This window comes from Antechinus flavipes, chromosome 4, assembly GCF_016432865.1.
Source record: "Antechinus flavipes isolate AdamAnt ecotype Samford, QLD, Australia chromosome 4, AdamAnt_v2, whole genome shotgun sequence".
Lineage (NCBI taxonomy): Eukaryota > Metazoa > Chordata > Mammalia > Dasyuromorphia > Dasyuridae > Antechinus > Antechinus flavipes.
The window spans coordinates 95,582,093-95,607,971 of record NC_067401.1 but is presented as its reverse complement, the minus strand read 5'-3'; the positions used below and the strand labels follow the sequence as shown (position 1 = coordinate 95,607,971).

Below are 25,879 nucleotides of genomic sequence, written 5' to 3'. Positions count from 1 at the left end.
TACTCTCAATGAAATAAATATTTATTTTACCCTAAAAGCATTCCAGCATAGCTAAGCAGTTAAGACAACGCTTTTCTGAAAATACAAAACATTTCTCTTCCCCCCACCCCCCACCCCATGTTTCCATTTATGTCCTTTGGGCGACAAAAAAGCTAGAGATCCTTTCTGTAGTTCCAGAGACATACATACTTTCCAGTTGGAGTTTTTCTTTTGTTCTTGCCTTGCTCATCCTCCCTTATCTTGATCACCATCCCCCACATAAAAAGTCGGAAAAGGTTTCGCGTTTCTTTTTTAAATTGCACGCATTCATGCTTTGCCGATCTCAGAGCCCTTGTAATTTAGCTAGGAGGTCTCCTTTTCTTTCCAATGCTGATGACCAGGGCTCCAGGTTGCATCCCACCTCTTGTCCCCTCCCCAAATCTATCCCTGCCTACAGAACATAGCACTGCCTCAACTTACCCGGTGCTGGGTACCTGGGGCCGCTGGAGAGAACTAGGAGAGAGGGGAGACGCTCACGCACGGGCTTTGTCTCCAAAGCAGATCACTAGGGTGGTGGCCAGACACTGTGGCATCGCTCTTCATTTGGAAGTGGGGCTCAGCAAGCAGCAGCTACGGAAGCAGCAGCAGCAGTAGCGGCGGCGGCGGCGGCAGCGGCAACAGCATCACTGCAACAGCAGAAGTGGGAGGCGCGCAGGCTGGATGCAGCCGAGCCTCCCCTGGCACATAATGAGAGGCAGGCAGACACACAGAGACAGAGCAGGGGCAGGATCGGCAGCTCCCGGGCTCCAATAACGCCTTAGCCTCTAATGGATTCACTATGGAAACGCGCACGCCCTTCGCACCCCGACCCTCCCTCTGGCAGCCCAACCCCCAAGGCCGTATCTGCCGCCTCCGCGGCTCTGGCCCCGCTCCCAAAGTCCCCCCAGCCCCAGTCCCTGCGGCGCGCGCCGCCCACGCGCCTTCAGAGGCCAGGGGAAGGGGAGGGAGGCTAGGGAAAGACCACGCAGAAAGGGGGTGTGTTGGGGGGGGGCGGATGGGAGTGTACACTGCTGAGACCCTCTCCATGCTCATTTCCCCCACTCCACCCTGTGTCCCCCATAACTGTCTTTAGGAAGAATCTCTACAACATTGGGGATCCTCTCCATCCTTCCTCAATATCCAGTTCCCTCTGTTTCTCAAGGCTTGGTTATGAAATAGGGAGAGATGTAACCTTTGCTTCTACCCTCATCCCTCTGGCTCCTTTGGCCCTCGATGGTCGCGCCCACTTTGCGGCAGGGTCTTTGCCTTTCTCTAGAGGAGTTGGGGAGGAAAAGGAGCCGGGGGGAAATCCCCGCCTGCTGCTGACGTCAGATGATGCGTCACTCGGGGCTCCCGCACTGAAGTCTCCGCGTTCTGGGCGCAGAACGCACGTGCCCCGGGTTCCCGGGCAGGCGGTCAGGAGGCCTCTAAAGCCGGCCAGAGAAGAGAGCTAGAGTGTTTCGGCGTCGCCCGCCTTGTTCTCGCCTAGCTGGTTTGTTGGATCAGGGCGCGTCCAGTTCGCGAATGCTTCCACCCTAGCCATCGAATAATTAAAGTGGATCTTTAAGTGGTGAATATATTTCCCTTCGCATGCTTCGTGGCAGTTGCACTTAAAACAGATAAGGCACAGAAAATAAAAAAAGGGAGAGTTGCACCTGAACTTGGGTTGAGGGAGGGAAAAAGGGGTTAACTAATGTGCCCAGCCAACCCAATCCCTTAATTTCGGGAGCTATGAAGTAGACGAGGTAAGGCTATACCGGGGAGAGAAAGTATGGTAGCTGCATCGAGAGATAGGGTGCTTATTACTTCAAGTAAGAAAGAGTAGTACAATGCAGAAAAGTTACAGTTTCTGGGGCTGGCAATTCACAAATTAATACCTGTGGAGAATAGACTGTTCTGGAAAGTATGGTTAACCTTAGACTCTATCTTAATTACTAAATGGAAAGGGTTTGTCGATAAGAGATTATTTTATGTTTACTACTAGTATAACTATGTTTCTTTATCTAGAAATTCTCAAGGATGATGCATTTTCCTTTTTCGAGATTAGATATTATAGAATATGCCAATTAAAATAATACAAAAGCATTTTTTCCAGCTCAACTACTATTTTGGAGAAATAACTCAGTATTTTGGAATCCTTTGCACAAGACATTAGGGTTGATGATTAGAAGACAATTTCTGGAAGCCTTTTCTCATCCTACTCCTAGCAACAGCCTTTAAATGTCAGAGTACTTGTTTCTGAAATGTCTGATCTTTATTGATTTGACATTTGCCCCAGACAACGCACATCTTAGTTGAGTCCAGAATTCTAATAAGATCTGTGAGGTCAGAAAGGTTCACCTGGGGCCCAGAAACATCTCACATTGATGTCTTCAGGTCTCTAAGGTGCATATTTGAGGTAAGAAATAAATTTGGTTAAAGAAGTGTAGGTGCAGTGACATTTTTGGCTGAATAATGAGAAATCCATACACAAACTATGTTTAGAAATCCATAAACAAGCATCTATTAGGTGTTTACTAGTTTCTATATATACAGTACACAAAGAAAGGCAAAAACAAGGTCTCTGGTCAGTTCCAGTGGGGGAAGCAACTTTCTGTACGTGACATATACAGAGCAAATAAAATGTGATCTCAGAAAGCACCTGGAGAGGTGGGGAGGGGGTGGAATAAGAGGGTAAAAGAGGACCAGGAAAGGCCTTCTGAGGGTAGAATTTGAGCTGAGTCATAATTGAAGCCAGGGCCATTAGGAGTGAGATGAGGAAGGAAAACACTTCAAGGTATGGAGAGTAGCTATTTTGGCAGCTCGGAGAAGAGTAGGTAGCTGAGAACTGAGGCAGGTAGACCAGGTGAGAGATGCTGAGGTTTTGTATTAGGATGGTGGCTATTGAGGAGGAAAGGAGACATATCCAGGTGATATTTTAAAGGTAGAAATGACAAAATTTGACAAAAGAATGGATATTGTGGTGAATGAAGGATGATGACATGGAGATTATGAGTCCAAGTGACTATAAGGATCAAAGTAAATTTTGTGCTTTGACTTTTATATATAAAAGATATTTGTTGGACAATAGATAATTTTATGTGACAATTCAAACAAAGTGGAATATTAGAATTCCTGAATTAAAAAATTTTTTTTCAGAGCAAGAAAAACTTATAGGTTATGACAAGGTTGAAGGATGATTCAAAATTGCAAAATATTTTGCTTAGTAAAATGATTTTACTGCATGCAATGATGTTGAGACTTTTCCAGATTTATGGAAAGCCTGTTTATTTTTAAGAAATCATATTTAGAGAGTTTTCTTGATGCTCAACTCATGTGTAGTCCTAAATAAAGCCTCAATATATCCTTCAGTGGAATTTACCAAAAATTATGTTTTGTGAAAGCATATGTCTAATACGCACCTTAGAGCAACCTTTACATTAATTCTTATTTTCTTTTAAGGACTGTATAGATTTTTGAGATATAAAAAACTATGATTCAATAGAATTTCTGTTCTATTCAGTTGAGGATCTAAAGATCAATAATATAGGAAAGGCTTTTTCATAGTTGAAGTGTCTCAGGGTTTCAAGAATAAAACAGGCAGAAATTTCCATCAAGAGATATCTTTGGATGGAAGAAGTATTTTGATAAGTGGTCCTCAAGTGGGGACTATGATGCAGGATGAAAAATATCAAAAGTAACAATCTGGAATTTGTTCCAGGATGTTTATTTCTTAGGTTTGAGGAAGAAGGGCATATGAAATATTAGAGTAATTCAGTCAACAGGTATTTATTAAGGGCTAACTTTATGCCAGGCACTGTGCTGGAGATCCAGTCCTTGTTTTCAAGGAGTTAAAAGTCTAATGGGGGAGATGACACACACACATGATATACAATAGAATTGGAAATAACCAACAGAATGAAGGCATTAAAATTAAAGGGCTCAGAATTTTAACAAGGACTTGAATGGAGCCAGGAAAGTCTGGAGGTGGAGATGAAGGAGGGAACTCTAGGCATGGGGAAAGACAATGAAAATGCCCAAATTGAGAAAGGGAGTGTTTTGTGGAAGAAACAGCAAGGAGAAGAGTGTCAGCCCAGAATATATCAGATGGAACTGGGGGGGAGGAAGAGAATTGAGAACAAGAAGAAAGGAAGTGGAAGCATTGGTTGTAGATGGCCTCAAGGAGTCTGCCCAAATAGAAAGTAGAGATAAAGGACAACATCCAGCAGGGATGGACAGATCAGGTGAGCGTTTTTTTGAAGATGGAGGAGACATGGACATGTTTATAGGCAGCAAAGGAGCAGTCAGTAGAGCAGGAGATATTGAAGGGAAAGGATGGGGATGATAGGTTGGGGAAGAAGGGTGACAATCTGTTGAAAAAGACAGAATAGAATGGGATCACTTGCTCATATAGTTTGTGCAAAGAGAAGGGTCTCTCTTTTGAGAGACAAAGGTAAAGGACACAATAGAAAGAAGGTATCAGAGTGATGTGAGGTGAGGAGGAGAAAAGGAAACTCAGTGAATAGTATCAAATTTTTTTCAGGCCCTCAGCTGAGAGGACAGGAGGAAGGGGAGCCATGGAAGGATGAAAAACTTTGGAAAAGTCACTGTGGTGAGTCAGGGAGAGGTCAAAGGATTGCCTTTTAGTGAGGACCCAGTTGAGATTGTATAATACAAAATTGTAGTGGACTTAGACCAATTTTGACATTTTTCTCTGGTTTCATTCTGCAACTTGTGAGTAGGAGTGAATAGAGTGGTTGGTGAGAGTAATCCAAAGTTGAGACTTGGCAGGAAAGGATAAATACACAAAAGGAACGGAGAGGAGAAAAAGCGAGAACTAGTTTATCAAGAGATGGATATGAGAAAGGGAGGGAAGTGTAGCCAGTGCAAGGGTCCATTCTGGAGGTCATGATGAGGACAAAGAATATGGTTTGGGGTAGAAGGGCAGAGGGAAAAGTGGAATAACTATACAATATGACTAAATAAAGGAATCTCAGTTTATGAATATGGAAGTGGAACATTTATGGGTGATGGCAAGATTGAGGATATGATCATCCCTGTATGTAGACATGGTAGGGTTGAATGAATAAATTAAAGAATTGGGAAGAAAAGGGTGTTTGACGAAGGATCAATATGCATACAGAAGTCCCCTCATATGAGGAAGAAGTTGGGGAGAAGAAAAAGACTAGGTACTGAATTCAATGAGTAAAAAAAAACAGGAGTGTCCATGAGGTCAGTAGATAACAGTTGGAATTTTGATTGAATGAACTCCAAAAAAGCGATTACTTTATGATGGTAATAGAATTAGAACCTAAAGTGGCAAGGAGGAGCCAGGAATGGCTTTTCCCAATGAGCTGGGGAATGAAGTGCAAATACTGCTGGCAAAAGTGACCAGAAAGTATCAAGAATGGACTAGAATGTAAGATGATGTAGAAAAATAAGTACACTTTATTCCGAACCCTTACACCTAATAGATTGTCCTCTGAAATAAGTTACTTTGGGAAGACTATATGCCATTGGTTAACAGCAACTTTGCATCTTTTTGATCTTTAGAACAAGTTGATGAAATGTGCTTTTCTTTGCACAACATCCTTTATATACCAACACACTCCACACACATCCTGTTACTTTGTGGTATCTTTCTCTCTCTCTCTCTCATACACACACACGTACACACTCTCAACTCCTCCAACCCATTTGAATCACTCACCTTGTTCACTAAATTTGACATTTGACCCAGTATTAATTTTAGCTGTTCCCAGAAATATTTGTCTTGAACTAGGTCTCTATTGGGGATATTTAGAAGAATGTGCTCTGAAAGTTCTTCCAAGAGTTTTCAAAAAAACAAATCCGAGTCATGAGTGCATTTCTAGAAGTATTCTTCTTTTAAAAATAACTTTTATTGATATCACTTAAATTTCCTAATGTAAACTTTCCCATTGTCCTCCTAGATCTCCTAGAGATCATTTCCTTAGAATAAAGAAGAAAACGGAAAAAATTCCCTGTCTAGTAAAACTCACCAAGATTGAAAAAATGACATTTGTGTGTGTGTGTGTGTGTAAAGTCTTTTAAGGTATCTACTTTGGAGAACAATCTTTATTTGGAGATATAAAATCTGGAACTTAATGATCACATTTCATTAATTACGAGTAGATACTCCCATCCACTTTATTTCTGTCATAGAATTTAGGATGTCTTCAGAACAGAAAAACACAATAAATATTCTTTAAATGAAGTGAACAGGAAGAGTTTTTTGGGGTAATTTACACTAATATATTTTTTAATGAAAGTCATTAATTATTTCTTCGGATTTCTCTAATGGTACAAAATGGAACAAGAATGCTAGGAAACAGTTGTGGCAGAGAGACTAGTCAAATATACAATAATCAGGATCAAGGTGACTTTTTAAAGCAGAATTATTTTTAAAAATAACTTGGGATTACAAAGAATCTGTATGACTGAACAAAAACTTAAAAAGAAAAAGAATGTCATCAAGAACTGGCTTTGCCAATTGTAGTCGAAAGGAGTATATATCATGAATCTCTCCTTTCAGCTACATCTATAAGCAAAGATAATAATTATTACTCTTAAATATGAAGGATAATTATTATATACACATGCATATAATTAGGCATGTGGGTCATCCAAGATCACATGCTTATATCACAATACATAAAAGCTGCTTAATTAATTCTTAATTGTGATGAAGCTGATGCATGGATGAGTAGGAGATAATTTTTGTTTTTTTTTTTTTTTACTTAATTGTACTAAAATTCATAGAGACCATGGGGAGAACACTGAGTTAACCATTTGTGCTTGGGTAATGTTAACGTTGAAAAACAATTGTCAACTTAAAAAAAACAAAACTCAATACGAGTGGCTAACCTCTGTAATGCTAGAAATTGGATTCGGAAAGTTTATTAAGTTATTCCAAATTACAGTGAATGAAAAAGAAAGTTAAACTTTTATGTTAAATATTCTAATAGGACTAGTTTAGTTTGTCTTGGAATTAGGAAGTGAACTAACCTTTGTCAAAAAACTATTTTCTAAACATATTTCTCATTAACTTTGTTCATGAACAAAATAACAAGTTCGGCACTTGAGAAGGATTATGCCCCAATGTCAAATTATCTTCTCTTTATTTTGGCCTCCAAGGACACATTTTATTATTTAATTTCTCTTAGCTGAGTTGCTGGTCCTGCATTTCCATTTTTTTTTTTTTTTTGGTTAAATACAATACACAAAGAAGGTGGTATTGCTTTTCCAACCCAGTAGGTGTTGAATGGCATCTATTTATGGCAGATGTAACTGCTCTTTTAATTGTAGAGCTTACAAATCGATAAGCTACTTTAGTAAATGTTTGGGTATATAATTTTGTATATCACCCAACAATTTAATAGGGACAAATGTAAAGTCCTTTTTTTTTTTTTTTTTAAGACCTAATTGCATTAAATATAGTGTGAGGAAGATATGATTAGACAATAGTTCACATAAGAAGGATCTAAAATTTTTGATAGGAATAAGCTTTTTAAAGTGTGAAAAACACAACAAAAGCCTCAAAATCTAATATGACCCATTTGGCAACATGAAAAAAGGAACGTATAGTGTCTGGAATGAAGGAGGAATGCTACTCTACCTGGCTATTCCACAGCTAAAGTACTGTATTCAAGGAGATATTTTAAAGAGGGTATTGACAAGCTGGAGGGCATCCCGAAGAAGATTACCGGGAGAATAAAACTGGGGATGTTTAAATTGAAGAAAAAAAATAAAAATCTTCAGAGACATTCTTGGGATAGGGACCAGATCTGTGATTTCACTGCCTTTAGGGAGCTCTTGGGAAGGAACTTGCAAAAATTCCGAGTGCAAATGGAACCAGATTAAAATGTCATTGGAAAATGTTTAATAAATAAAAATACAACATAAGATAATGTGATTTTGTGGTTTTCTAAATCAATATGCATCTCACTGGGTATCAGTTTCTATTTGAGTTTGACTCCTCTGGCCTAGGACACTTAATTCTTTAAGTGTCTTATCCAAGGTCATTCAGCCAACGTATTAAGAGAGAGACTAAAAACTGGCTCTTCCTGGTTCTGAGGCCAGCTTTCTCATCCACTGTGCTATGGTAATCTCTTGGGAGAATATAATAGCTATCCTCAAATACTGCACTTGAAGGGCTATATGAAAAAGGATAGTTTTAGGGTCAATCTAAGGAAGAAATTCCTAACAATCAACACTAACAAAAGAGTATTTCAGTTGAGATCTCTAATAAAATACAGGTTGGATCAGATGACCTCTAAGAAATTCTGCAACACTGACATTTTGAGATTTATCTAGTGAGCCTAAATTCTGCCCTGCTTCCATTTTTCCAGTATGTTAGTATTGCAAATTTGGATTTTTAGCAGGAGAGGGGGAGATCCCTCTCCTTTTACTTTTGATTTTAATGAAGGTCAAAGGATTTTAAGGTTCTTCCCTCCCTTCATGGATAATATAGATATAATTTATTCTAAGATAAGGAATATTTTAAACACTCTTCAAAAAGAGTAGATCACTTGGGGAGAAATAGGTAGCTATTTATTCCAAAGATATATTAGCTCCAATTGATAAATGTTGGACAGAAGCAGCTACACCCAAAGAAAGAACACTGGGAAACGAATGTGAACTATCTGCATTTTTGTTTTTCTTCCCGGGTTATTTTTACCTTCTGAATCCAATTCTTCCTGTGCAACAAGAGAACTGTTCGGTTCTGCAAACATATATTGTATCTAGGATAAACTGCAACATATCCAACATATATAGGACTGCTTGCCATCTAGGGGAGGGGGTGGAGGGAGGGAGGGGAAAAATCGGAACAGAAACGAGTGCAAGGGATAATGCTGTAAAAAAATTACCCTGGCATGGGTTCTGTCAATATAAAGTAATTATTAAATAAAAATTAAAAAAAAAAGAATTTGAAATTCAAAATGTTAAAAAAAAAAGATATATTAGCTCTAGTCTATATGTAGGAGATTGTACATGGCACAATATACTGGCTTTGGTATCTGTGGGGACCTTGGTTAAAAGAGATAATCCAAAACTCCAGGAGTTTCAAACTCCAGCTCTTATTCTTTTATCAGGATTAAGACATTACTTACATTTTACTTCTTTATATACTGAATTTGTAATAATCTTTCTATTTCCTTTCAACATTTTTTGTCTTTATGAATTATCTTGCCCAAATAAAAGGTAACAAATGTCTAAATTGAAAGCTTTCAAGGGCACAATTTATTTTTTACATTTGTATCTTTTGCGTCTAGTACAGTGGTAAAGCTGGAAGATAAACCTAACATATTAGATAATAGATTCCAAAAGGATTAAATCTTATAAAATGAATATTTTATATTCATATATAACATAAAATTAATATAAATATAATAAATCTAAAGTTTTATAACTGAATTTTTAAAAAAAGCTTCACAAGTCCAAGACAGGAGAATGAATGGCCAGACATCATTTTATCTGGGAAAGACCTGGGGATTTTCATGGACTACCAAATCAGTCTTATCCAAGGTCATTCAGCCAACGTATTAAGAGAGAGACTAAAGACTGGCTCTTCTTGGTTCTGAGGCCAGCTTTCTCATCCACTGTGCTATGGTAATCTCTTGGGAGAATATAATAGCTATCCTCAAATACTGCACTTGAAGGGCTATATGAAAAAGGATAGTTTTCAAAACTAGTATAGTAGTCAAAAAAAAAAAAAGTGATCCATCTTCTATTCCATTCTCAGGCAGATTGAGGGAGGTGACAATCATTCATTTCTTGGTCACATCTGCAATAGTCTGTTTAGCTCTGCACATCACAGTTTAGGAAAACGTCCAATAATACAGGAGGAGCATAGTAGCCAGCCTAGTAAAGTGCCTCAAGATCATGCTACAGGAAGGTGGGCTGACAAAGTAAAAATTTATACCCAGGAGAAAACAAGACTTAGGGCAGCCGTGATGGTTATCTTTAGCTATGTGAAGAGCTGTCACATGGTGCAGCCTTGGTTAGCTTAGGCCAAGGGGGGAAGAATGGAGAACAATGTATAGATACTGGAAAAGAACAAATTTAGACTTGACATAAAGAAAGAAGTACCTGTCAATTAGAAGTATCCCACAGTGGAATGGCTTGCCTTGGAGAAAAAAAAAGTTCCCTTCACTGGATCATGCAAAGGCTAAGGCTAGATGACCACTTGTTGGCCACATAGTATATGAAATTCTCTTCAGGTATGAGCCACAATTACATAGCCTTTAAAGTCTCTTTTAGCTTTCATTAGATGACCCAAAGATAAAACACATTCAACAAAAATATGTTAGTTGAATGACTGAAACTTACAGATGAAGTTGGTTTCTGTTTTGCAAATCTATATGGGTAAAAGCCCGATAAAATCTTTTGATGGCAGATGTGTTTAAAAAAAAAAAGAGGTCTAATTTATGCTTGAGTCCTCTTGAAAAATTCATCAAGTAGATATAGACCAATGAATATACAAGACAGGAAGTTGCCGAATGAAACCACTATTTTATGCATTAACCTGATTCAGTGGTCATTTATCGATAATGGTAGATATGGGTAGTCTAAGTTGCCAGGAAGATTTATTGATTGCAGTAGATGTTGCTAAATTCCATAAGTTACTATTTGATCTTGGAACTGTTGTATCCACTTCTCTGAAGTATAATGAGGTTAAGTCTCAAAATATCTACGAAGCTCCAGATTCAAGAAAGAAAAAGCTGCCCCTTTGTCATGAAATTAATTGACAATAAACAGAAAAGCAGAACTTAACACTGGCACAAAAGACCTGGATTATAATCAAACCTCAAACATTCTCATTTTGTGAAGAACAGGTCTTCTCTGTTGTTTTTTTTTAATCAAATTTATTCCCCAATAGAGGTGGCAGTGTATACAAAGACAATAGAGCATATGGTTATTTACAAAAATTTTTTTTTTTGCTACAACATGCACATGTTATTATTAAGTATTTTAAACATTACTACCAAGTTCCATGCTGAATAAATAGTCATCCCAAAGATTTATATTTTTATGTAAAAATATAATATTGCACTCTTATGAAGACCAGTTATTTTGCATATATTTTTGTTAGGCCATTTTCTTAAAAAATAAGACTGAGTATATCCCTATTCTTAATTGCGGAATAACTCATAGTCTTCAATCAAAAAAGGAAGCCAGACAATATTTATAATTTTTAAACCAAACATGTCATTTCAACATGAATTGGAATAATCTTATCCCTGCTGCATTTGGACCTCAAAGGTAATAGTCAGGCTGTGCCAGCTTATTTAATATACTTACAAGTATATGCAGTTTAAAATAAATGCATATGTAACCTTTTTTTATCTCACTAGTATGCATATATATGTATGTATATACACACATTTTGATTTTTTTTTTTTCAAGGCAGAGAATAAGGAATTATAATTTACATAAGTCTTTAAGCAGAATGTTTAAGAAAGTCTGGAAAGTACAAAAGAAATTTCGTAAACATAACACCATACAAAATGAATTTTCATAACAAATGCACAAGATATTTATGGGCAGGAATGCATATCTTTATCACATGTTAACAAAGTACTGAGCTTACTGTACATTGGTTTCAAAACCAATAAAACAGCACCCCAAGTAAATAAAAACAGAATCAAAATTTGATGGTGGAGATACAATATTCAAAGACTTTTGGATTCAGTCTCTGAAGTATGTAAGGTTGCTGGGATACATGTTTAAGTTACTATATCTTTTCCTAGTGAAGAAAAATAGACATCAGAACTTAGATCATTCTTTCTAAGTAAGACAAGGCAATTGTTCATTGTCAAAGCAGCTGGGAATGCTCTTTAATGCTCTAGATGGTAAATGATAGAGATCTTGAGTAAGAACAACTTAAAAGAAATAGAAAATGCGATGCTCCCTCTAAGAATGCTATCCTTTTGCCTCTTATTTATGAAAATGACAAAGATTTCTTTTATCCTTTTACAATGATGTTTTTGGGAAATTCCACTTTAAAATCCATACTATGTAATTCTATCATTAACATCTATTCAAACTTTCTGCACAGAATAGGGTTCTCATTCCAAATTATTAAATATTTATGTACTCTGCTTTTTAGGTATTTAAAAAACATAACTTGTACATAGCTGAACCTTAAGATGCTAGCCAGATATATTCTGCAAAAGCCAGTGTTATATACTTTGAATGTTATTTTATGAAGAAACATGATACATCTGTGTTAAGATATAAAAATTCCTATTTGTGGTTGTTGAAAGATCCTTGTTCTACCTCAAGCTAAGAAGGCAAATGGCAAAAAAATACCTAACAGTGAGATTTAGGAGAACTTCAATTTGAGTATTCAGACACTATAAAATGCTTGGTGCAAAAGGCACCTACTAAATAATTTGCTTCTCAAAGAAAGCAATAATTGAGTCCTGAATTTATTATATTTTGGGTTTTCCCAGAGTAGATAACTGTTCTAATATTATACACACTGTGACAATCACATTATAAATATGTTAATTTAAATGTTATTGGCACTTTCAGGAAGAAAAGGGGAAAAAAAAAGAACCTAGTGTTTTGGGAAAGCCTTTGTTAAAAAAAAAAAAAGTTTAAAAATATAATTGTGAAAGATGCAGCATCTGAAACTCAGAGTTTTGTGATACAACTCTCTGGATATAACCACACACTTAAGAACAAACATTTTTTTTTTCATGACTATGATGATTCATAATTTGGTGAAGACATATGTGGATTTAATAATCATTAGACTTTTTGTTCTAGTCATCCATTTGTTTGGGTTCAGTCTGCTCAAATCAGTAAGATGAATTAATCTAGTTTGTAGTTTAGTTTAGTGCTTTAGAGAATTCAACAGTTTTTTCACATTCAGCCTGCTGCATAGCTACTAAGAAATGAGTAGAACATGGGTTGTTTCAAGCGTTGCTGGTCCTTGCGACACCAGGCAATTACAGTTCCATCACTATTTGCTGTATACAAATGATGGCCATCACAGGAAAATGTAAGGCTATAAAAACAGACAACAAACAAGAAATCAAATGTTTTTGTTAACATTTCTAGAAGTTAATGACCAATTCAAGATTACAATTATTTGTTATTAAAGACTTCATTGCAAATAAGTTAAGAAATTCTTTTTTTTTCAAAAGGCAAAATCAGAAAACAAGTGAAATTTACTAGTTAAAAAAAGAAATTCCTAATATGGTTTAATTTATTTTTAAAATATATATATTTATTTTGTTAAATACTTCCAAATTACATGTGAAAGTTTTTAAACAATCATTTTAAACAATTTTGATTTCCAAATCCTCTCCCTTACTCCTCTAATAAAAATTATGTATGTACACATTCATACTTATACATACATACACACACACACACACACACACACCTACCACACACATATTCACATAACTATAAATCAATAGTTCTTTTTAAATTCCTGGGACAAGGGAGAAATACCATTAAAATAAATTGCTAGTTAATAAAACTTTTGATCCAAGTGTAATATTTTAAAGAATACATTATTATTGAAAAGGGCTTTTTAAATAAAAAGTAGAATCATATTTCCAATTAAATTTCTGCTGGAAGTTTATTGATTTTTTTCCAATTATGTTCTCAAAGAGATTAACAACACAAATGATAATCAAATAAGGAAAAAATAATTAATATAGATCAACAGATATTTTTGATATAACCTCTCGTGTACTGAGATATCTATCAATATGTTTGCATGTATATATGTATTATACATGTGCATATGTGCATATTTGTGCATATATACGTATGTTTATTTCGATCATAAATTATATGCCTTACTTTGTTTCTGAAATTACCTAAGTATAACATTTAGGATTCATAAAAACAAACCTGCATCACCAATAATGAAGAAATAAATAAAAATTTTACCTGACAATAGGTCTATTTGATTTAGGAAATGTAATTTCCCGAACAGGCTTTAAATCCCATGTACTCCATAACCTGAAAAAAAAATTAATATTCAATAGAATTCACATATTAAAATGAATAATTATAACTTAAATAGGAATAAACTATCTACATCTAAACATTTTAAATTTTTGAAAGACTTTATGTTCTATACACATTAATATATCTGGAAAAAAAAATAACATTTAGAATTGCAACATATTTGAGAAGAATGGAAAAAACAAAGGGCTCTAAATTCTCTTACCTTACAATTCCATTTTCTAGTCCTCCTGCAATTACATTGATAGATATACCCTCAGGCTGGTTAGAAAAAGCAACAGAGCAAATGATTTCTCTGCAGTGGACATGTCCAACAAGATCGCCATTTACTGTCCAAAGTCTGAGATCACTACCTCCCCCTACTGAAATATAAAAAGAATTCACAAAGATAAAATGCACCAGAAGATTCTGAACATTATTACTCAAACAATAAACAAAGTGATTGTTGTTTTTAAATGTAAAGATAAGTAAAAAAAAAAAAAAAAAAAACTAACTAAAATTCACCACAGGTACTTCTAACTATTTCTAGTAACACTCAAACACAAAATGTCTAAAAAGAGCTTCTGTAAGCTTCTTGAAGATAGAGGTTGTTTCACTTTTGCATCTGTATCCCTAGTATTTAGCAGAGTACTTCACACAGATAAAGCACTTTATAGTTTCACAATTTAATTCATTCCTTCACTCCAATCATTCATTTATGCAGAGATTTAAAAATGGGAACAAAAGTAGGAGTTAGATTACTATGGATGAGGGATAAATATCTTGGTAGCAATCTTCCTTTCAGCTTTTCTTCAAAAATTCTGATATGGTCTGATGTATACATTCTCTTCCATTTCTTCACTAGACAAGGGTCAAAATATTACCAAGCTTCTCCTGATTAGTCTACAACACTGTAGGATCTTGGCTGGAAACACCTTTCTTATTCATGTGTCATGAATAAGGTTGATCACAGCAGTTTTGAGCAGGAGCTAATGAATAACAGCCATAAAAAAGGAAAGGGCATTCACATTTATAGGTCTGTAATGTGTCAGGACCTTTGCAAATAAATAATGTACAAATAGTACATTAGTGTCTCAGCTGATCCTAACTGTTATTTATATAGTGCCTTCTGGGTTGCAAAGCACTTTACAAATATCACATCCTTATATTCTTATATGTAATCCTTATAACAACTCTTATAACAATAAGTACTATTATTATTACTCCTATTTTACAAATGAGGAAAACAGAGGTAGATAAAGATGAAATGACTTTTCCAAGCTCACTCAATATTAAGTATTTTAGGCTGGATGTAAATTCTATTCATTTTGCCAGCTAGCATTCTAAAACACAGCAACAATGGCAGAATGAGTTAATGCCTATTTTTCAAGTATCAGACTTAATCTTGTACCATTTCTCTCTTGTCTAGTCCAACTTTTGTCAGAGACTTGTTTTCATCTCGATAACACTAGACCTCCAATATTAAATGCACTTTCACTCATCTTCTACTAAAGTCATCTTCTGTTGCCATCACTCAGCAACTGTCCTTTGGAATTCATGTTATCCAAATTTGTTAACCAATCTAGATGCTGATGGCTGTTATCTACCAATCCCTAGAAACTTAATACTCCTTTCTCAAAATATTCACTGTTTTCCATCTCAATCTTCTGCCCTCATTCTAGGGAAAAGTTTTTTTTAACACACGTATGCTGATGTTCGTTTTAAGTAGCATAACTTACTTGTTCTTCCATTTCCTCAGCTTCTAACCCTACTTCTCCACTTTACTTCAGTTACCTACAGAGATAGTTATGCCCTTGATCTTGATATCACCCACAATTCTTTTGCTTCCATATTCAAGAACTCTAAGGTTCCTCTATTCAATCATAATTTTATTTTCCATATCTCTTCTCCAAAACCTGGCATTCATCCTCAATATGACCTCTCATCACTCCATCCTTCAGTATCATTATAATCCATCAACCCAGTTCCAGTTGTCCTCTCTTCCTTTCCCCATCTGTCTAATCCATTGCCAAACACAACCCTTTCTTTATCTACAATATTTCCCGCACATGTCCTTTTCTGGTCTCAAACAGCCACCAGCCTAGTTCAGGCTCTCACCATCGCCAAGCTAGATTCTTAAGAGGAGTCTTCATCTTAGCTTCTGCCTCAAGTCTCCATTCTGTTCTGTCCTCCAGAAAACTTTTATAGAAACATTCCCAATGTGTAACTTTGGTCATGTCCTCCTTCTTTCCACCCAATCAATAAACATCTGTGCCTCCTACAGTTAACTAGAAATGTTGACAGCATTTAAAGCTTTTTACAACAAAATTTATTCCTATCTTCCCAGCTCTAGTTTGGCCAAACTTTTCTCCTTGCTGTTTCTTACACATGAAGACTAACCTCTCATCTCAAAGCTTTTGCACTGGAAGTTCCCAAATGCTTTACCTCCTAACCTGCACCTAACCTCTCAGAATTCTGGCTTCCTGTAAGCCTCAGTCCAAGTGTCATCCATCCTCAGCAGAAGGTCCTTTCTCTTTTCTGTCCATTTAATGTCTTGCCCCTTAAGATTACCTTCCCTTTACTCTGGATTTATTTTGTAGGTACTGATGTAAGTATGTTCTCTTTCCCATTAGAATGTAAATTCCTTGAGGGCATAACTGGAAAGAATAACTAAGAGTGAATAAGAGTTGAGATCCAAAAGAATATTGGCAACTGGTGGTACAGTGTAGAGTTTTGAAGACCCATATTCATGTTTGACCTCTGACACTTATTGGTCATATGATTCTAGACAAGTTATACTGCCTGTCTGCTTCAATTTCCTTAACAACCTCCCTCATTGGGCTGTTGTGATGATCAAATGAAATAAGATCTGTAGAGTGTTCTGCATACCCTAAGTGTGCTATATAAATATTAGCTATTATTATTATTGTTGTTGTTAGGCTAAAGAACTGAGCTGAAGATAAAGAGACAAATGTTAAGTAAAATTATATAAAGTACATAAAAGATAAAAAGGCAGTTGTTATGAAAAAGATCTGGGACTTTTACTGGACTGCAAACTTGTGGGTCTACGGTGTGATGTGGTAGATAAAAAGTGCGAACATGAGTGAGGGCTCCATGAAGAGAAGTGAAGGCTGTACTCAGCCCTTGTCCTATATCATGGAGAGTTGGGTCTGGGTGCCATGGTTTAATTTGAGAGGACATTGCTAAGCTAAAGAGTGTCCAGGGCAAGGCTACTGGGCTTTGCTTTAAGGTCACATGAGGATTGAAGATATTTAGCCTAGAGAAGACTTGGAGGGCACACAATAGCTGCTGGTCTTCAGGTTTTTGAAGAGTTAGATCTGTTATCTTGTAGCAGTCCTGCCCTTCTGCCAGTGGTGTGAACTAGAGACCTAAGATTCCCAATCTGCTTCTGATTATAACAGTTGTGTTAGCTCTTAATGATCTGTGAAGACTGAGCATTCATTGCAATATTCAGTTCTGACTGTTGCTTCAAGATAATTATGATGAATAGGAGAATTTCTTTTAATGGTTGAATTATTTTCATTTTAATGTCACAGGTTGCATTTATTTTAAGTAGTGCTTAGCATAATGTCACGTATATTCAATCACTTAGTCAGCATTTATTAAGCCCCTATTATGTGCTGATCACTGTGCTAAGCACTGGGGACACAAATGGAGACAAAATTCAGTCCCTATCCTCGAGAAGTTTACAATCAATGAGAAAGACAAAATAAAAACAAATCTATATAAAGCAAGCTATCTTGGGATAAAAAAAAAGGCACTAGGATTGAGAGGGGTTGGAGAATGCTTCAATAAAAGTCAGGATTTTAGTTGAGATTTAACAGGAGGTCAGTAGTCAGAAGGAGAAAGGAGAGCATTCTAGGCCTGGGGCCAGTGTTAGAGTATCTTATCAGTGAAACAAGAGATGGCTGTCACTGGATCGAAGAGCATGTTTTAGGGAATAAAGTTTGAAAAAAAGAGTAGGAGGGAACTAGATTAGGAAGGACTCTGCGTGCCAAATGGATCATTTTATCCTTGATCCTGGAGGCAACAGGAGACTTGTAGACAGACCCACGAGGAAGTGACTGCCATAATCTAAGAGTGAAATGATGCAGGCCTGTACCATAGGAATGGCACTGTCAAAGAGCAGAAGGGACAAAATCCAGAGATAGGGCAAAGGTGAAATCAATAAACCTGGCCACAGATTGGATATGAGGAATGGGAGACGAAAATTGCTGACAACTTCTAGTTTTCAAGTCTGAGGGATTAGGAAGATATTAACCTTTATAATAATAGGGAAGGTAGAAGATAGAAAGTAATGCAAAGATAAGATAGTGCAAGATATTTACTGGAAACCATTTTGAACTCTCTGAAAGGCAGTTGGAGATGTGAGATTGGAGGTCAGCAAAAAGGCTGGGGCAGGAAAGGCAGATCTGAGAATCATCAGCAGAGAAATAATAATTAAATCCATGAGAGCTGATGAGATCACCAAGTGAAGTAATATAGGGGAACAAGAAAACCCAGGACAAAGTTCTAGGGACTCCTAAAATAAGAGAGTATGATCTGGAGGAGAATCCAACAAAAGAAACAGAGAAAGAGAGGTCAGATAGTTAGAAGAGAGCAATGTCCCAAAAACCTAAAGATAAAAGAGAATCAAGGAGGAGGAAATGATAAATAGTGTAAAACATTACCGAGAAGTCAGGGAGAACTGAGGAAAAGCTTTTGGATTTAGTAACTAAGAGATCATTTACAACTTTTAAAGAATAGTTTTGGTGGAATAGTTTAGTTTGGAAGCTAGACTGTAATGGGTGAAAGGAGAGAAAGTAAGCACCCTTCAACAAACACATAAATAAATAAATAAATAATATTTTAGGGGCCCATATTTTCTTTCTTTCCCAATTTCAGAAAGTCTGGACAGATGACAAAAACTGGTCTAGAATTGGAATGTTTGGGGGCCTTTCTTCTGTGGTTTTTCAGTTATATCACCTCAGTATTATAAATGCTTTTTGCAATTTCTTTTATTTATGCATAGAGACCCTTAAATTTTTTATTGGTGACTTTTTTAATGGGGAGAAAATTTCTACACCAACTCTATTATAATATGGATCACCAAGGGACACCTGAATACTCTAATGGTGTAAGAGAAGTAATTTTGTTTCTATCCCCAAAAGTATAATGGATACAATATCATAGCTAATAAATCACTCCTGGTAGCAGCAAAGTAATTAACTTTACAAAATTCAGATCTCTTAGGATCATTCCAATCTTGCAGAGGAGTGAGAGTTCTATAAACCACTGGAACTTGTACCAGCTCTAAGTGATACATAGCTGTAGTACAAATCAATAAAGAGCAATTAACATATTGTTCATTTATAGTTTCATTTCCAAAGTCAAGTGATTTTATAAGAGTGAGTTTTTTTGGTGACAGCCATTAAGTAAGTAAAAGTGAACTGGAATATTACAAGTAAGTATGAATTCTACAAATTTCTAATTCTGTATCCATAGGAATCATTTTTAGTAAGTACTTTCTTGCTTTGGAACCTTTGATTAAGGGTCATGGTATTATTTAGGGTTATGATTCAGAGCTCAAAGTAACGGCATCCTACAAGTCCAAGCTTCTCATTTTATAGTTATATTTTTAAAAAATCTACCATAGACCATTTATTCTTAATTGGTAAGGCACAGAGACTAACCAAGATTATATTAAAGAAGAGAAAACTCAAGAAGTTGGAAAAATGAGAAAAATTATTTAAAAATTGAGATGAGTCAATAAAAACTAATTTATTCAAATTATACCTATTTAAATAATTTTATATTTAACACAAAGGAACTAAATTTTAAAAATAAAACCAATTTTGCATTTATCCATACTTTATATATTAAGATTGCAATCTTTGCTTATGATTGTATCATGAGTTCAACAGACACATAATGAATTTTTTATACATACAGTACTACAATAGAAGGATGCAGAGAAAAGTGTTTTATGATAATAAACAACAAAAATAACCATGACCTTTGAAATGTAGTTTTTCTTTATTCATAAGGCTTTGATTTTGGTGTATTACTTACCTGAATCACAAACAGTAGCAATATCACCTGTGGTTTCACTAGCAGATACAGCTGTTACAGGGCTCTTATGTCCAGCTAGACTTTGTACATAGCACAACCTGACAGATGAATTAAAAAAATTTTTTTCATGATAATTAAATGTAAATATAACCTATAGTCTACTAGGTTTATCCTTAATTAACAGAATATGCTATAAGTAAAGCTAACAGATTGAAAATTTGAATGCATAAATTATGTAATTTTTTTTTTACCCCCTGTAATTAGGAAAGTTATTTTACACAGAATATGTATTAAACATATATTTGTTGTTTTCTTTTAGTTGTGCAAAACATTTCTATTACAGTCATGTTATAAAAGAAAACACAAACCAAAAAAGAAAAAAATTCTCAAGAAAAATAAAGAAAACTTTTAAAATGTTTCAATCTACATTCAGATACCACTAGTATTTTTCTCTGGGCATTTTTCATTATAAGTCCTTCAGAGTTGTTCTGGATTATTGTATTGCTGAGAATATGTCATTCACAGCTTATCATCTTGTAATATTGCTGTAACTTTGTACATAGTACACTTCATTTTGTCTTGGCTCATGGAAGTCTTTTTAGGTTTTTCTGAGGGCATCCTGCTCATCATTTCTTATAGAACAATTAATATTCCATCATAATTAAGTAGCCAATTTATTAAGCCATTCCCCAATATATAAGAATCATATCAATTTCCAATTCTTTGCCCTAAGAAAAGAGCTGCTATAAGTATTTTTTGTACATATAGATCCTTTTTCTTTTTAATTGTTTTTGGGATACAGTCTTAGCAGTGATATTGCTAGGTCAAAGAGTATGCATAGTTTTATAGCTTGTTGGGCATAGTTCCAAATTGATCAACAGAATTGTTGAATCAATTCATAATGCCACCAACAATGTAATAATGTCTCATTTTTTTCAATATCTACACCAACACTTGTTATTTTCTTTTTGTGTTCTATTAGCCAACCTAATAGGTATGTGGTAATAGTTCAGAATTGTTTTAATTAGCATTTCTCCAATCAATAGTGAGTTAGAGCTTTTTTCTTTTCTTTTTTTTTCCATATAGCTATCAATAGCTATAACTGCTTCATCTGAAAACTATTCATAAAATTTAATCATTTATCAATTGGGGAATGGCTCTTATTTTTATAGATTTGACTCAATTCTATGTTTTAGAAATGAAGCTTTTATTAAAAAAAAAAAAAAACCTGCTTCAAAATGACTCTTTCTATACCTAATTGAGTGTGTATATTATTCCAGCTTTGAGCCAATTCTGATGAGAGTAAGGTTCACTCACTCCTCCTTCACTTCTGCCTTTTTCCTCTCTATGTTGAATTTTAAGCATATTATATATATATATTTTTTAAGTAAAATTTTCAGATGAGATTAGTATGTATTTCATGAATGCAGACATAAAAAAAAAATCAGGATTCATCTCAAGAAAAATTAGAATGAAATACCTTTTAATCTGATAAAAAAAATTTACAAATGCTTGTTTTTAAACTGGAAAATTTGTGAGTACCTGTTCAAATCCCATATGATGCAGGTTCCATCTTTGCTTACACTTATCATTATACTGTATGGTTTACAAACAAATAAGCTGGTTATCTCTTCTGTATGGCCATATAGATGTACCTGAGATTCCATTTCTATTTCTGATGGCTGAAATAAAATTAAATGAGGAAAAAGGTAATAATAACCATTACAAAAACTTGCTCTAGAAGCTATCTAAAGAGATAAAAATATGTTCCCAAATATTTTAATAATAATACTCCTCAGCAGCAGGCAGCATCATCAAATCAAATTCTTAGCATATTTATAGATATTTTAATAAACAAAACTTATTTTATTTGCATCGGTTACAAAGAGTAACCAGACCATTTTCAATTTGTTATGACTAAAGATAGCTTTGGCTATTTGAGGTGAAGAAGTGTGGATAAGTAGAGGTGATTAGAAACAATTCAAAGGTTTTAAGATCATACTTTTCATAGTCTAGTCCCCTTCAAAAAAATAGCTTGATATTTTATCTTATTTTTACTTGCTTAGATTAATGTAGACCTGACCTTTCAAGGTCGAAAAGGAGGAAGCAGAAATAGTTGAGACCTAATAATGAATTTGAACTGTGTCAAGCAAGTGGCATTATTTGTTCTCTGAAGAATTTTATTATTTTATACTTTCGGTGTATTTTGTTTAACATGATGGAACAAAAGAAAAGTAAGTAATGGAAGGGCTAATTTTTCCTTCAAGTAAATGTGTCTTGAGTTAGCTAGGTGGTACAGTGGATAGAGCACCAGCCCTGAAATCAGAAGGACCTGAGTTCAAATCTGGCCTCGGACACTTAACATTTCCTAGCTGTGTGACCTTGGGCAAGTCACTTAACCCTAACTGTCTCAGCCAAAAAAAAAAAAAGTGAATAAAGTGATTAAAGATTTCAGTTAATGATACACATGTGAATATATATATATATATACAGGAATAATAATTTCAAGTGAGAATACTTAAAAGAGATCAAAATGTATTTCTTAAAAATATGGATTTTTTTTATAGAAAAAAACTCTTCCAGAACAAATAATCTATATTTTTCCTTTAGACTTTAATAGTATGCACATGATCTTAATCTAATAAGTCAGTATAGAATCTATGGTATAATGGATAAGGGCTTGATTGGGCATAAGACTTAATCTTAGTTTTGAAACCAACTGAGCTCTAAGTCCATGGCATCAATATATTTCATTAAGCCTAATTATCCTCTTATAAAATGTGTAGGCTGGACAAAAAAATTTATAAGATCTTTCTGAGATTTGACATTCTGTGATTCTAAAAAAGTTTTAAAACAATGGAAATGTTAGTTTAGATTATTAGTTTAAAAAGACTAAAAACAGTGGAAACTTAGTGGAAATAAGTTTCTACTTTTATATGCTATCAGAATACTTTAATCTAAATGAGAAAAAAAAATTCATCTAGATTATCTAAAGATCAAAAGTCCTATCTCCCATTCTTAAAAGCTGTACCTCCAAGTGATGAAATTTTGAAGATTTGGCACAAACAGATTAAAAAACTATCTTCAACTACTTAAATAATAGAAATACAGCTTTGAAAACTTTCATGATTGTAAATTGTCTCCATCAAAATTACTGACCCCGAAATGTACAATTTAGTGCATTAACAATGTGAAAGTAAAGTCAAATGTTTTTAAAATAAAATTCTTTTGAAAAGTGTGACCAGAACTTGATAATTTCAGAAATCCCCAAAACAGTACTTTATATAGTAGTTTACTTAGATAAGAAAAAGCATCTATTTCATAATAGTTTTGTGTGGGTGGGAAGGCAAGTGGTGGGAAGGCATAAAATCTAACTTCTCAAAATGATCTTAAATCTACTTAATTTTTAAAATTTACTGTTTTACAAGAACATGTATCTTTTTGTATTAGTAAGAATAAAGCAACAAAAATATCAAATTTATTAATTAAATTTTTAAAAAAGAATTCTGAAAAAGCCAAAATTTGAGACAAAAAATTTACACACTGAAAAATCCTGAAAAAATAAATGTGTAAAGAAAGTTTTTAGCATGATGAAACTGGCAAAAAAAAAAAAAATGGCCCAAATCCATTCTTTAGATAGATACTTGAAACTATTGTTCCTATTTTCTGAAAAGAGAAGTGTTTTGCACACCACAGGCCAGTGAGCTAAATTTTGATTCCTAGGAAAATTCTAGAATGGATCATTAAAGGGACAGTTGATGAACATCTGGCCAGGGGAATACTATCACCAAGAACCAATCTGGCTTTAAGAACTAGTCATACTAGACTACATTAATTTCTTTTGGTAGAATTACTAAATTAATAAGGGAGGGCAATGCTGTAGATTAGGCTTTTCTGCAAAAGCTGCAAAGCTTTTTTCCCCCCCTACACAATATCTTATACTATTATTGGTAGAAAAGAGAGAGAGATTAGACAAGAATAGTTAGAGAAATTCAGCACTGAATGGACAGCCTGAGTCAAAGGACTCAGTGAAATAGCCCAGGAGTCTTTGCTTGGCCTTCTGTTGGCTAACATTTTAAACAATTACATAAAGACAAAGAAGGTATACTCATTAAATTTATAGAAGACCCAAAGATGAGAGGGATAACTCCTACAGTAAATAAGGCATGATACAAAAAGAACATTTAGCTAAATCTAATAAAATGAAATTTAATAAAAACAAATATAATATTTTGCTCTTGAGTAAAAAATAAATCAATTTCACAAGTAAAAAATGGCAAGTCATAGTTTAGGTAACAATCGTTCTTTAAAAAGATTTGGGAATTTTAATTAACTATAAGCTCAGTCAGTCAGAAATATCATGTGATAGCCAAAAACATGAATCTGATCTTGGGCTCCAGTAAGAGAAGCAGAGTTTGTAGGAATGGGAGGATAATGGTCCCATTATATTCATCCTTTCTCATACCTCATATGGGGATATGACTTCTTGGTAGCATGATTTAAGAAGGATATTGATAAGCTGTAGAATGTCCAGAGAAGGACAATTAGAATGTGAAAAGCCTTGAGTTCATGTCACATGAGAACTGTCTGAAGGAACTGGGGATATTTAGCTTGAACAAGAGAAGATTCAAAGAACACATGATAGTTGCCAATCTTCAGGTTTCTGAAGAAGTGTCATGTATAAGAGAAATTAATTCTGTTTGGCTCCAGAAGTTAGAACCAAGAACAATGGTTGAAAATCAGAAAGGTCAGTTTCAAGACTGAGTTCAGAAAAATTTTTTAACAATTAGAGTTATCTAACAGTAATGGGCTATTCTGAAAGGAGTAGCTTCTCTGACTTTTAGAAATCTTCAAATAGTGTTTTTGACTTTTTGGGCTTTTTATGCTAGGGATTCCTTTCATATATGATTTGTGCTAGATGGTCACGGTTCTCTACACATGCCCAAATTCTGGGATTCTGAGAAAAATTGCCATATTAATTCAGGCTGTAATTTGTCATAAAATAAGAAACATAAGTAAAAAGAAAATAGTTAATTACTGAAGAACTACTGATACAAGGGGATGGAACTCATGGATGAGGAATTAGTGGGCTAATAAAATATATATGAAATCTTATAGGATGTCCTATTAAAAAACCATAAGACTATGAGTTCTTTAAAAAAAATTATAGTTATGATAACACATAAGGAAAAAGCCAAGTGATAATTTTGAACATTAATATTAAGATTACTTAAGCTATAATCACCAAAAGAAAAATATAACTTGTATATTCAGTCTAAGAGTGCAATTCTTCACTAACGAGCAAATCAAAAGCTCCTTTTCCATGCAAAAATGTTTTTCTTAATAAAGACATCGAAAGCTATAGTTTACTTTCTATCAAGCTAAAGAATCTTTAGCATTTGCTGAGCTGGAACAAAAGACCTTTGACAGATCCTTAGAATGGTGACTCAGACTAAGAAATAATATAATCTTTATATTAGACTTCCAAGATTGTTTATGTAAAAGATACATGACTTCCCTTTCTTTTTAATAAATTAGTTACAGTGAAAAAAAATAATGGTTTTGTAACTTTAGTATTTTATCTTCTGATGTTATCATCTTTATGCTTAAATCATATAGCTCTTTGGTATCTCTCTCTCACATAAGGAGAATAATACAATGTTATATGAATTTCTATTCAATAACGATTGAATGCATGAATGAATGAATCCATGAATGAAAAAACATTTATTAAAGTCTTACTATGTATAAATACTGTGGCAAATGCTGAGGATACAAATGAAAAATAAGACTGTTCCTTGGTCTCATGAGGTACTTT

At 34.6% G+C, this 25,879-nt stretch overlaps 2 protein-coding genes across 2 annotated transcripts in view; both read right to left on the bottom strand.

The window, feature by feature from the left end:
* The window catches only part of GNG4 (G protein subunit gamma 4), a 90,736-nt gene extending 89,939 nt beyond the window's left edge, over positions 1-797 (bottom strand). Inside the window, exon 1 of the mRNA XM_051993557.1 lies at positions 460-797. The gene's annotated coding sequence lies outside the window, so the exon portion shown is untranslated. The remainder of the gene's footprint in view (positions 1-459) is intronic.
* An 8,434-nt stretch (positions 798-9,231) lies between these two features.
* LYST (lysosomal trafficking regulator) overlaps positions 9,232-25,879 on the bottom strand; it is a 201,967-nt gene continuing 185,319 nt past the window's right edge. Inside the window, 5 exon segments of the mRNA XM_051993556.1 lie at positions 9,232-13,033; positions 13,933-14,004; positions 14,216-14,372; positions 20,062-20,159; positions 21,604-21,743. Coding sequence (XP_051849516.1) covers positions 12,895-13,033; positions 13,933-14,004; positions 14,216-14,372; positions 20,062-20,159; positions 21,604-21,743 — 606 coding nt within the window. The 3' untranslated portion in view covers positions 9,232-12,894.